Below are 13,095 nucleotides of genomic sequence, written 5' to 3' on the forward strand. Positions count from 1 at the left end.
CCCTACTGAATGGCATTTATGCTCAAGTATAAGGTCAGCCATGTGGAACGGCAGATAGATTGCCAGGCCTAGAGTTGGAGAGATTTGGGTCCAAATCCAGCCTCAGACACTTACCAGCCATGTATCCTTGGGCAAGTCACTTAACCTTGGTTGTCTCAGTTTTCTCATCTGTAAAATGAGATAGAGAAGAAAATGGCAAAGTACTCCAGTATCTCTGCCAAGAACACCCAAAATGGGGTCATGAAGAGTCTGACATGACTGAATAACAAATACGAAAACTAAGTCCCCTTGGGAAGGCACCCCATACACCATCTCTCTACCCCTTCTTGAAATCAGGAGAGAATCTGATCCCTATTAGATACAGCAGAATGGTATACAGAGTGTTGGATTTGGGGTCAGCAAGGGTGGCACTGTGGAGAGATAAGGTTCTAGATTTAGCAGGAGGAAACTCTGAGTTCAAATCTGGTCTCATATACTCACTAACTTGGTGGCCCTGGGCCAATCACTTAGCTTCGCTCAGTGTCAGTTTATCCATCTGTAAATGGAGATGATAATAGTGCTTGGCTTATCGGTGTATTGAAAGGATTAAATGAAATAATAAATGTAAAGCGCTTTTGCAAATCACAAAGAGTTATGTAAATGTGAGCTATTATCATTATTATTACTAATGCAGCTACTACTGCCACCACTACTACCACCACCCTGGATATTTGTAGAGGATCTCTACAGGTTTCCCATCTCAGATCCAAAAACACGTGAACTATAAAACAGTCAGTGACCTTTCCAAGACAACATCCATACAGGCCAATCCATCGGCACAATATGGAAGCCAAGGACTCTCCTTCTGTAGAGCAATCTTTCGAACTCTCTCCACAAAAGATGACCACAAGGAGCACATCCAATCCCAGTTCTCTGGGCATTGAATGTCCTGAATTACTAAATATCCTGATCAAGGGAATACTACAAATTATGACCTTTCTTCATGGCGGATGTTCCCCCCCCTCCACCACCACCACCACCACCTCTGCCTTGTCATCCTTGGCCTAAAGCTAGGGCCATATAATTACGGAACTGCAGAGGACCATAGGGGTCTAGCTAGTCCAGCCCTGCTCCCCTCCAAAAATAAACCCCTTTGCTGCATCACTGACAAGTCATCAGCCACCTACTGCTTAAATAATTTCAGGGATGGAAAAATCACTATCCCAATAAGGAAGTCCAACCTTTGGTCCTGTTCTCCTCATTGGGAAATTCCTCCCCGAGACCACCATTTTTGGAAGGAGTTTGGCTATGCTTCATCTCCCTAAGGCCTGAACTCACTCTCCAAGACTCCTTCTCACCCCAACTCCCTACTTGCTCCTGTGGAGCAAGAAGAGAAGAGAAAAGCTGGCATTGTGCCTGTCCCAGGACGCATGACAGTAGAGTATATGGGAGGGATCTGCCTCAACGGTGTCAACTCATAACTCATGAGTTGTTATATTTTGTGGGCTTTGTAACTGCATCTTTGCAGGGGAAAAAGGCAGAGGGTGAGGAATGTCACTATAACTATTCTCTGCTAGCCCTCAGTATATACAAATTCCTTCCTGTGGCTTATGTGCCTTCTAATAACCCTCTTTAGTGTTTGTTTATTGCTAGACTGATTCTTTCAAGAGAACTGAAGACCCTCTCCGGGAATCAAGGCCAAGCAAAGCTCAGCATTTCCCTAGGTGGCTCAACCACGTCTTTGCGAGATCCCCAAAACTGATCTCCTTCATGTGAAAAGGGACCACTTGTTCTGCGTCACGAGTTAGAGAAGAGACATCAGAGGCTGTCTGGGCAACCCATGCTTGGATGATAACCTCCATCATAACATTCCAGATAAACACAAATTCAGTTTCTGCTTGAACACTTTCTAGTAACAGAAGACTGAGTGCTTCCAAGGCATTTCACTATAGGGCCAATCCAGCTGAAGTTTTTCCTTACACTTTATCTCTCTGTGCCCCCCCCAAAAAAAAATTCATAAATAGATACAGATATAGAGATATCTACAGATATAGCTATATACAGGTATATGGTGAAGTGGATAGATTGTCAGGTTGGGAATAAGGAAGACTTGTCTTCATGAGTTTAAATCCAGGCTCAGACCCTTACTAGCTACGTGACCCTGGGCAAGTCACTTCACCCTGTTTGCCTCAGTTTCCTCATCTGTCAAATGAGCTGGAGAAGGAAATGGCAAACCACTCCTATATCTTTGCCAAGAAAATCCCAAACAGGGTCATGAAGAGTTGGACATGACTGAAATGGCTCAACTACAGACACACACACACACACAGAGAATATGATTACTTAACACCAACTTCCACAGGCTCTCCCACAAATGATAACTGTTATTAGTCTAGTGGCTCATTAAGAGGCAACAGGACCTTGGACAGTGTTTAACTGTATTTCTATGAGACAGAGTTTAACCATTGTTCTGAAGGTGACTGTTGACCTTAACAGCTGAAGAAAATATAGAGAAAACAGAGAAAGAGAACTTATTTGTTAAGAACATAAAGTTTATCTTGCAAAGAAAATACTTGTTGAGAAGGGATTTTGGTACTCTTGAGAGAACTAAATGGCAGGACTACATTTGCAGAAAGGAGAAATTAGCAACTGTCATGATGGTTAAAGGAGATTTGGGGTGTGATATTTCTCAAGAACCGCATACTGTAAAATAGTCCTGTCTGTGTCATTGTTGGTTACACTGTTAACCTTGATGTTTATTTAAGTGGGAGGATGGGAGGCAGAAGAAACATTGAGATACAGGCATAGATGATATATAAGTAAAATCCTATGGGAAATTTCTCCAGTTTTTTTTTTTTAATTCTGAAATAAATGGGCTTTTTTATAAAGTATCTTTATTAAATAAACTAGGGTAGGGACTCAGAATTAATGAGAAGTGTTGCAACTTAAATAATTAACAAGGAAATATCCAAATATGCCCCTTGATTGTTTTGAGACCAACAAGGAAAATGAGCTAGTAACAGGTAGAAAGATCACCCCACCTTGGCTACACAAGGTCAACCCTAAAACAAACCCACTGCAAGTGGGGACTTACAGCTAGGATTTTGCATTTTTCTTTCCTATATTTTTCTCATTTTCAACCCCCCTTCCTCCCACCCCCCATCAAGTAAGAATTGTTTCATTCACTGTATTTGCTCCTAGAATAGTAGTTTAATAATTGATTTGCCTATTTTATTTATATTTGATAGATGTAATTGCATATAACTATTACATGACTGCATATAATTATTTCATATTATTGCATGTAACTAGTTTCCTAGATTATTACTGTTTATGTTGCATGTTTAATCATTAATTTAGCATTAATGATCTGTTAAAAAATAATTTTTATATTGCCACTACTTGAAAAAAATGGAGGCTGATATGTTTCATAATAAATATTGTAATTTTTTTAAACTATAAACTCAGGGATCGTCTCCTGATTTTTAAGAGTTGACTAAAAGAATAAAAAAAAAGGACATTACAAGCGTATTGAAATAAAAGGTCAAAGAACTAGGAGACTGGAAAGTAATTCAGACAGTTCAGGGCTGAGGATTGTGTTGCCAGGCAACGGAGTAAAATGGGTAGTGCTGGTCTAGGAACCAACCTTAGGTACCCCAGTTGGGTGACCCTGGGCAAGTCCCTTGTCTGAGCTTCAGTTTTTCTCTTCCAAAAAATGGGGAAAATAACATGAGCTTAGTAATTAATAATAATAATAATCAGTTGTGGTGAGGCTCAAATTATATAATGTATATAATGGAGTATGGGAACCTTAAAGCAGCATGTAAACAAACTGTTGTTTAAATGTTCATGTATGAATTAGATTCAAATTAGTAGGCTCTTTTTTCGTCTGACAATAATTAACATGATGCTTTGAGATTTCTATGATGCCTACAATTTTTTCAACTGGGTTTAGATGCCTGTTTTGAAAAATCTTGGGACCCCACTTTGGTGCTTGTAGCTCTTTTTTTTTCACTCCAGTTCATTTTACAGATGAGGAAACTGAGGCAAGCAGGGTTAAATGATGTGCCCAGGATCACACAACTAATCCATTTCTAAGGCCAGATTGAAACTCAGGAAGGTGTCTTGCTGACTCCAGGCTCAGCACACTATGCACTATGGCGCCACCTAGCGGCCACCGATAGCCTCTAATAATACTGGCTACTATTTCTATAGTATTTTAAGGTTTGCTTTACTTCGTATTTGGTCCTCACAGTAACCCTGGGACATATTCTGTTACTATTCCCATTTTACAGATGAGAAAGCAGATGCCTCCTGACTCCAAGTACACATTTTGCAGTTATACAACCAGCAACCTAATTTCAGATGCCATTATATTTAACACCCTTGGACTCCTAAATCTTTCAAGAATCGAGTTTTGCCAGGATATTTGGAGTGCTTTCAGTTTTCTGATGTGTTTTACACTATATGGATTTGGTATCCTACAAACTGCTCATGGATTCCATGCCAAACAGAGCCTGCAACCATGTTTTCGGACATGGAACAGCAAATGAACTGAAGAGACTGAGAAAATGTCCTCCACAGGCCTCTCTTCCTACCATTACACTTTTACAGATATGGCATTAAAAGCCACTTTAGTTAGGTTATGAGTAAAAACTTTTTTCTCCACTTTCTGCTTCAAAATCCCAACAGCTCATGTCTCCCCCATGTCCATGGTTTATGTACAAACACCACTTGGGGTCATCCAATACTTCCTGAAGCCACCAGTTTTCAGGGCTTTTCTCCTCTGAATAGGCTAGGCTGGCATTTAGAGCTCATGTTAAGGCTTGCAAAGTGATTTTCCAACTGATCTTCATAACCCTAGTGGGCAGTGCCTATCACCATTTTACAGACTGGGAAACTTAAGACAGAGAAACCAAGAGAATTGCCCAGAATGCCAGAGCTGTGAGTGCCCACCCTGACTCCCTGACTCCATTCACTACACCCACCTGGCTGTGCCAGGATCTCCAGGGTCCCTTCTACTGCCCACAAAAACTGAAAGCTTTCCAAAGTGTTTCCTGGTCCATACCAGTTCTTGCTTTGGTCTTTTAACTGTGAACTTTCGCTTTTTAATACCTTGGTAATTATTTCAGGATCTAGTGGGTCTTCATTATAATCCTTTTAAGCATTAAAACATTGAAGAGGTACATCAGCTTCAGAGCCAAACAAGGGGATCCATGGTACAAAAAGCTAAGACTACAGGAAACCAAAAGCTTCTAAAACTCTCATTTTTGAAATGGTTCATAAGCAATTTTTTAAACCAATTTGTACCAGCAACCACAACTTGGGCTTGAACATCCTCCCCCCCCCAGCCCTTTCCAAAAAGCACACATTGAAATAAGTGCCTGTAACAAACATGCCTTTTGCTAGGTGGGCATATTTCCCCACAATTCCCTGAAAGGAAACGGATTGTGGGCAGGAGCCACTAACTATGGCTGGTCATCAGGTATTAACTTCTGGTATTCTGGGAAAATCCCAAGGGGACCCAGGCCATGGACAAGCTGATATTCCTAAAACCAGCAAGGCTTCAGGTGGCATCTACTGACTCAGGCACACTGTACTGAGCGCTTTGATAAGTGAAGAAGAGTTAGGTTGACTCTAAAGGACTCCTTTTCAGATTTGAAGCAGTTATAAATTCACTAAATCCCATTATCAAGATGCTTCACTCAATCTTTGGTCCAGAGTAATATAAAAGCATGAAGGTTGGAAAAGTGGCTCAAAGAGCATTAAATCTACACCCTAATTACACTGAAGCTGCTGCTCATGTCCACGCCAGACTCCTAAATCTCTCTGGCACCAAGTCTCCTCAAATCATTCAATAAAAACACCTTACTGTGAATCCTGTGCCAAATTAAGAAATACCAAGGGGATACCACTAAGTCTTACAAACTGCTCTAAGACGGATGGACAAAGTTTCAGAAAGATTCTTCCTAAAGTGCAAAAACTTGGGAGCAAAAAATGGTAAATGAATATAAAGGATGAAATGACACCAAGAATGTAAGAAACCAATGTTTATTTTCCATCAGCATTTTTCCAACACTATTAGAGCATCTGGGGCAAAACTTAAGACCACTCTGTGGTAGTTCCTACCCATTCAGTGGCCTGAGCAGTAGGAGCCGCAGACCAGTCCTCAGTAGCCGGCTGAGCACTCCAATCTTCTAAAAATAGAGAAAAAAAAAAAAAAAAGCTCATGAGCCTGTTCCCAAAGAGCATCTCCCCTACCTCACTTGCCTTTTAGTTTAACAAACAGTTCTCTAAAGAAAAATACCCTGCGAGAGCACATATTTCAATGACAACATTTTCTAAATCTCTTCAACAAAGTCAACTACTCCCCCCAACTCAGGGAAATACCCATTGTGTTACCAACACGCCTGGTAGGATTCACTTCACATGTTATCCTAAGCACAGCAGGATCAAGGTTCCCCATTCTCCATGTCCTAATACACTAATTATGATGCTCTTTAACCCCAACACTTACCGGTGGGGAACTGCTGAATGGGCACAGATGGCACCTGTACTCCCTCAGACCAATCCGCCACCTCCGGCTGAGTAGCAGTGAATTCTGGGGCAGGTGCGGTCCATTCACCCTGAAACTCTTCCTTTGTCACTGCCTTCTCAGCTGCGGCCTGCTCTTCCTTTTCAATCTGGTTAAAAACGTGGAACATGCACACAACATTTTACATGCTAGCCAATTACTGTTAAACAACACAACGTGGTACTTTTCTTAATTCCAAAAAATTACTCCTGTTCACAGTAAGCTATAGGACCCAACTATGCCCACATTAAACACAAACTACTTTCAACAAGGGTCCATCCACTTCAATACGGAAGATGACCAAATTACCTCCTCTGGATCCCTGTAGAAGTAAAGATCAGGCATAACCTCCCACGGGTGTTCACGAGAGATGGTACCACGCATACGCAGGACTTCACGGGCCAGCATCCACCACATCAGACCCACTGAGTGAGCCCCCTGCAAAAATCACAACTGTTGAATAGAATCATGCAAATATTGTGGCAGTGCCCTCATTTCATAATTGCCACTGTCATACTTTCTCTAGCTTCCACAACAAAATCAAAATGTGTGACATCTACCTGTGGTTTGTCTCAAAGCTCTGAGGTACACAAAGGACCTCTCAGAGAACCTTAAACCGATCTGCTATCCATCTGCAAATTCATAAAGTCAGGATAAGAAACATCTTTAATAACAGCAGAGGCTAAGAAATTACACAGGCATAAAGGAGGAAGGAAGAGTAAAAGGTGCAGAAAAAAGCCTTTATTATGCCCAGAAGCTGGGTACCTCTTGAATCCCTGGGTCCTGATATATCAATTTGAAGTTGCCTGAAACCTCCTCTAGGTCTATTTCAGTTCTTTATTCCTTTGGAACTTTTCTCTTACAAGTGTCTTAATTGTCTGTGGCACGGAATACTATCAAACTCCACTCATTGGACCACAAAGGCCCTTGTGGTGTTAGCGAAAAACCTGCCATTAATATAGCACACAACCTACACTTGTGAGTTCATCGGCCAGCAAATGGCCTCAGCTCCAAGCTCTAACAGTGTGCAAAATGTCACCCAATGACCTCTTTCCAAGAGCTAATTCAAGGCCAAAGATCAAATGAGATGATTTGTAAAGAGCTTAGCACAGTGCCTGGCACACTGTAGCCACAATGTATAAATGGATATTCCCTTCCCTTCTCCCCAAGACCAAACTGGGGGAAAAAAAAGGTGATGGCAAGATCCTAGCCAATACCTTGTTGTTACATGGAATGGCAATATCCACATAGCGAAGTGGAGAGTCTGTGTTGCACAGTGCAATGGTTGGGAGGTTAACATACGATGCTTCAGTCAGAGGCTGGTGATCTGCCCGAGGATCAGTGACCACCAAGAGGCGAGGCTCCCTGAAAGCTGCCTGAATCTGGTTAGTGAAGGTGCCCGGTGTGAAACGTCCAGCAATAGGTGTAGCGCCAGTGGCAGCAGCAAATTTCAGAACAGCTCGCTGAAGACAAAAGAACCAAAGGGTTACAAGAGAACTGAACTACATTCCCCCATCAAGGACAGAGAAGATAGTGATCCATCAATTCCTCCATGCACATACCCACTTAGCATAAGCTTCTCTCTTTGGTAATCAATTTCAAACTCTCCTTTATTATGCCCTAAATGACATGTTTCCCATCATTATGTAGAAAATGACCCTTTCCATTACTAGGCCCTAAATGACAAAATGGACAGTTTCAGAGGAAGACCCCTATGAAATGCTGCAGAGTGAAGCAAGCAGAACAAGAACAATCTATGCCAAGGCTGTCCAAAATGCAGCCCGCCTACAAGCATAGAAATTCACATAAATGCTTTAATAAACAAGTCAAGCTACCATAGAGCTCTCACTAAAATGGCAAATCAAGATATATTGTCTACTGTTTCAATAAAACCTAAGGTTGGACAGCCCTGACCTATACAATGATAACATTAGAGAAAAACTTAACTCAATAAACCTCAAGTCCCCAGGACTGAATATTAATCATACCACCCACATCCTACCTGAGGCAATGGACTTAAAATCCAGAGACCAAGGTATTTGTTTTGCTGGACTGTAGTTACTGTGGTTTTCTAAACTGTTCTATTGGGAAAGGAGGCCTTTTAGAATAAATGCTTACAAAAACAGGCTATTTTTTTTAAAGCCTCATACCCAAGAATATATTCCTGAGAAAATCTCTAAGTACAAAAACAAGCAGTGATGAATTTCTCAACTTTTTCATGTTTCAATTAAATCAGAACTAAGCTTCCTAAGGTTTCTTTTGGGGAGTTTTGTTAACATCATTTGTCTCTAGACTGAAACAAATGCATACAGTAAATTTTCTTATATGGGTCTCATATTGGCTCCAACTCTGACTTTTATATGCAACTTATACCAGTTACTACATAACATTAATGAGGTCAACAGTGAGGGCACCAACAATATAAACTTATTTTCCCCCCATTCTACAGTAAGCTAACTCTTCAGTTTTGTAATTAGCCTTTAGACACCTTGAAGATGGAATGGGCCTGGCTCTGAACTTGTTTTGGAACATGTATTATTTAAGAAAGCACCAGCCAAATTCTTTGTATTTACATTTTATTAGCTCATCTTTTCATATTTACTCTCGACTTTATCACTCATTAGACTGAAACAGTTCCATGACAGCAAAATTATAAATTAACCGGACACCAATAACTGAGCAACAAGTAAAAGCAATGGACACCCTGTGTGTACCTCCAGACTCCCAGCTATCTCTGGCCCACCTAAAGGACCCTGGTCATGCAAGAGTGCTGGACTAGCACTCCAGTGATATGTTCCGATCTGTCAGCCTCAGTCACTTCATCTGCACCAATGCCTTGTGAAGATCAAACAATTAATGTGACTTATCAGCATGAGCCCCACATACCTGGCCAGTGTTCCTGGAGGAGATGACACTAACATCGGCTGGGTTTTCAATGGCAACAATAGCACGAGCTGCCAGCAAAAGCTTTTCCCAAGTTCTCTTCAAGTTAATGATGTAGATACCTACAGTGGGAAGAACCAAGTTCTCAAAACCAACAACTTAAATGTAACCGTAAGAACACCATCTGAAATCAGACATGTGGCAGTGACTACTATCAAACTCCAGTCACAGAGGCAAGCTCTACTGGTGTTAGCGAAAATCCTGCCAACATACTGTAGCACACTTCCGACACTCAGAAGTTCATTGGCCCAAAACTGGCCTAAAACTCTGGGTTTTAATAATGTGCAGAGTAGAAGTAACCAAGCAGTAAAGTCTTTTGCTTGTGTTCCTACTTCTAACAACCTCGTGCATAATTTGATCACCTGGATTAGTTGTAAAGTGGCTTCTTCTGTTATGTTCAATGCCTTTGTGATAACTGCAAATCTCTTATGGTCACAGTTACATGCTTTTATAATTCATCTCAAACTATTTCAAGGGATTCAAAAGAGGAAAAATTCACTATTTCTAAAAAGCTACTGCAACAGCTATTAAATATGGGGCCCGGAGTCAGAAAGACCTTCATTCAAATACAGCCTCATACTTACCAGCTATATAACCCTGGCCAAAGTTACTTAACCCAACTGCCTCAGTTTCCTCAAATATAAAACAGGGATTATAACAGCACCCACCTGACAGGACTGAGGATCAAATCAGTACTAGCCCAGGCACATAGCAGACACTAAATAAATGTTCCCAACAACAATTTTTTGACCATGTGGTCAAAAAATATGATTAAAAAAAATGTAGTGATGTTCACTTATCTATGAATTTACCAATTCCAAAATTATATTAAATCAAGAATAAATCATAAGAATGCTTGTATTTACAATGCCTTTTTTTCCTTTTGCAAAATGCTAAATTTTTATTTTGGAGAAGGAAATGGCAAACCACTCCAGTGTCTTTGCCAAGAAAACCCCATGAACAGCATGGTCCACGAAGTCACAAAGGCAAAGAGTAGGACAAGACTGAAAAAAATTATTGATTTCATGTGATTACATGACTTATAAAATTAAGGTCATTTATGAACCACAGTGTGGTGAGATATGTTGCCCTATCATAGGCTGAACTTGAAAATTTGAGAATCCCTAAATTGCTATGAATAATACACACAATGGTTTCACCTACTGAATGACAGATATGGACAAAACCTGGTTCAAAACCCTACACTTCATAAATATTTACTTACCCCATAATCAGAAGTCACTTGATTAAGCCTTAGTTTCCTCATCTGCAAAATGGGGAAAATACACTCACCTCGCACTCTATTAAGAGTGAGCTAATTTATTACTACTACTGCTCTTTTCAGGACCCTGCAGAATTGCCTAAACAGCTCAGACCCCTCCCTCCATAAGCCATCTTTGAGCATCAATGCCCCAGCTACTTTCTTGACAACAGGGTAAAACTGAATGCCCGGAACAGGAATGAGCAGGCTCCCCAACCTATGCACCACCTAAATTTCAATGTCAGAGACACACCGTCACTCTTCCTTTTGTAGATATACTGTTCCATCTGGAAGTCCAAATTGGTGCCACCCAAATGGGTTCCTGCAGCAAGAAATTTGAGGACATCCTCCTCCTTCATCTGCAAGACATCCAGGGCTCCGGACATTGTGAAAGTTTCCCTTTAAAGTTACGACGGAAACCTGAAACAGCAGAAAACAATCAGAATCCCTGGCAGTCGGCTGCCTTTTGAGAAATCCATTCTACCTGTTCATTGACCCACAAATTTCCCAATAAACCTAAGAGCACAAACTTGAGCAGTACAGTTTTACCCATCTCTGGAAACATCTAAGCTCGTTTTTACCACACAGAAGCACAGATACTTTATATAGAAAGCAACCCCCAAACCAGGAAGTGCAGGGTTCAAATCCTTCCTGATTTATCTGCCTGGGCAGAGAGAAGCACATTGGATGGGGTTTGCTGACAGTTGATACCAATGGTTCTCTGCAGATTCACAAAGTCAAAACTGTTTCCCCCATGCAAATAAACACCCTTTAGTTTTAAGTAGTGCACCAGGAATTTACCCATATTTTTAAAATATACATATAGATCTTCGGAGAGTTCTCCAACCCTTATCCCTGAAACCTCAGCGACACAACACGACAAATTACGTTTCTTTCGTACTGAGAGCCAGCAGCTGCTTTCCAAGTCGTGGGTCCCAGGCTGCACTGCACGTGGGGTGCTCGCCGTCCCCTGCCCCAGGCCTCGCTCCGCTGTGTCTGGGGCTAGGAGATCCTGGACCAGTGGTGGTCCCAGCCATAGGATCCAGCCTGGACCATGTCTGGGGGGAACCCGGGAGAGCAAGGACGCAGCGCGGCTCCCCGCCGGGGCCGGCCCTCCTGCCTGTCCCGGCCGCGGCGCGCACCCGAACGTGCCCGCGGAAGGGAGGGGACCCGACCCGACCGAGCCGCCACGTGCGCCCGCCACCCTGAGGCCTAGGGCCCGCGCGGCGTCAGCTCCAGCCAGGGCTGGGCCCCCACGCCGCCCCGCCGGCCCCTACAGCCTCCTATCCCTGGCCTCTGCGGCCTCCCATCCCCGGCCTCTCCCCCTTCCCACGGCGGCTGAAACCGCGGGGACGCAACGAGGAGCCCGTAGACACTAACCGAGAACAACGCCGTATGGAACCCTCTTCGGGGCAGCGCGGAAAAGGAACCCGGGCGGAAATGACGTCCTTATATAACCCGGCCTCCGCCAGTGGGCGGGGCGAGCGCAGGAAGTGCTTCCATTAAGCGAAGCTCCTCAGTCGCCTTCGGCAGCCGCCAGGCGGCAGAGCAGTGCAGAGTGTCGTTCCAGACGCAGGGCCTTCGACCGGAGGATCGCTGGAAAGGGAAGCAGCTACTCCTTCCCTCACCCTGTCCTTCCTCGGACACCGCCGCGTCTGTGCGTGCGCGTGCGCCAAAAAGAGCGCCGCCGCCACTGGGAAACACCGGACTGCGCCTGCGCGCGATCCTCTGCCCTTGGGCAGGAGCACCACATACTTTAAAGAATTAAATTCAATTATTAAGTCCCTATAGTGGCTTGGGGAAAGAAAGGGGTAAAAGAAATAGGAAAGGAAGGAAAGAAGGAAGAAGGGATAAGAAAGAAGAGGAGGAGGAAGGAAGGGAGGGAGGAAAAAAAGAAATGCATGAAGCCTGACCGTGCGCCAAACCCTGGAGGATGCAAAGCAGAAGCCAAAGCAGACTTGCCCGCCGGGAGTTTACATTCTAATGGGGTGCACGTGAGACAAAACAACGCCCATGTGTCTAGTGGCGACCCGCGAGTCAGATCATGGAAGAATTGGGAGGACCTTGGAACCGAGTCTTAGAGGAAATAACATCCAGCAGCATCACCTCATGAATCTATTTTTAGATGAAATAACCCCGTGTGGCACAGGAACTCAGAGGCACATTAAATTTTTGTCACAACAGAGGTTTATTCAACAAGCAATGGCGGTGTGATGCAGAGCCAGCGTTTTCTAAAGGAAAGTGCTTTAAAATTAGAATCGGAAGAGCCCCAGCTTCGGATCCCACCAGTGATGATGCTACCTGTATGAGCCTGGGAAGACACCTCATCTCTCTTCAA

General features: G+C 43.0%; 1 protein-coding gene and 2 non-coding genes across 3 annotated transcripts; all 3 read right to left on the reverse strand.

Annotated features, from left to right (window-relative positions):
• Positions 1-6,014: 6,014 nt before the first annotated feature.
• On the reverse strand, positions 6,015-12,209 carry RPSA (ribosomal protein SA). Its single transcript, XM_036761323.1, has 7 exons — positions 12,138-12,209; positions 11,011-11,177; positions 9,440-9,558; positions 7,771-8,016; positions 6,863-6,991; positions 6,497-6,662; positions 6,015-6,176 (listed from the first exon to the last, which is right to left on the reverse strand). The coding sequence occupies exons 2-7, from the start codon at positions 11,141-11,143 to the stop codon at positions 6,082-6,084; spliced, it is 888 nt and encodes a 295-aa protein (XP_036617218.1). The 5' UTR covers positions 11,144-11,177; positions 12,138-12,209; the 3' UTR covers positions 6,015-6,081.
• LOC118852473 lies at positions 7,430-7,585 on the reverse strand. Its single transcript, XR_005010550.1, has one exon. It is a non-coding gene; the product is annotated as a small nucleolar RNA SNORA62/SNORA6 family (small nucleolar RNA).
• On the reverse strand, positions 9,631-9,785 carry LOC118852474. The gene has a single exon (XR_005010551.1). It is a non-coding gene; the product is annotated as a small nucleolar RNA SNORA62/SNORA6 family (small nucleolar RNA).
• Positions 12,210-13,095: the final 886 nt, after the last annotated feature.

This window comes from Trichosurus vulpecula, chromosome 5 (assembly GCF_011100635.1).
Source record: "Trichosurus vulpecula isolate mTriVul1 chromosome 5, mTriVul1.pri, whole genome shotgun sequence".
NCBI lineage: Eukaryota > Metazoa > Chordata > Mammalia > Diprotodontia > Phalangeridae > Trichosurus > Trichosurus vulpecula.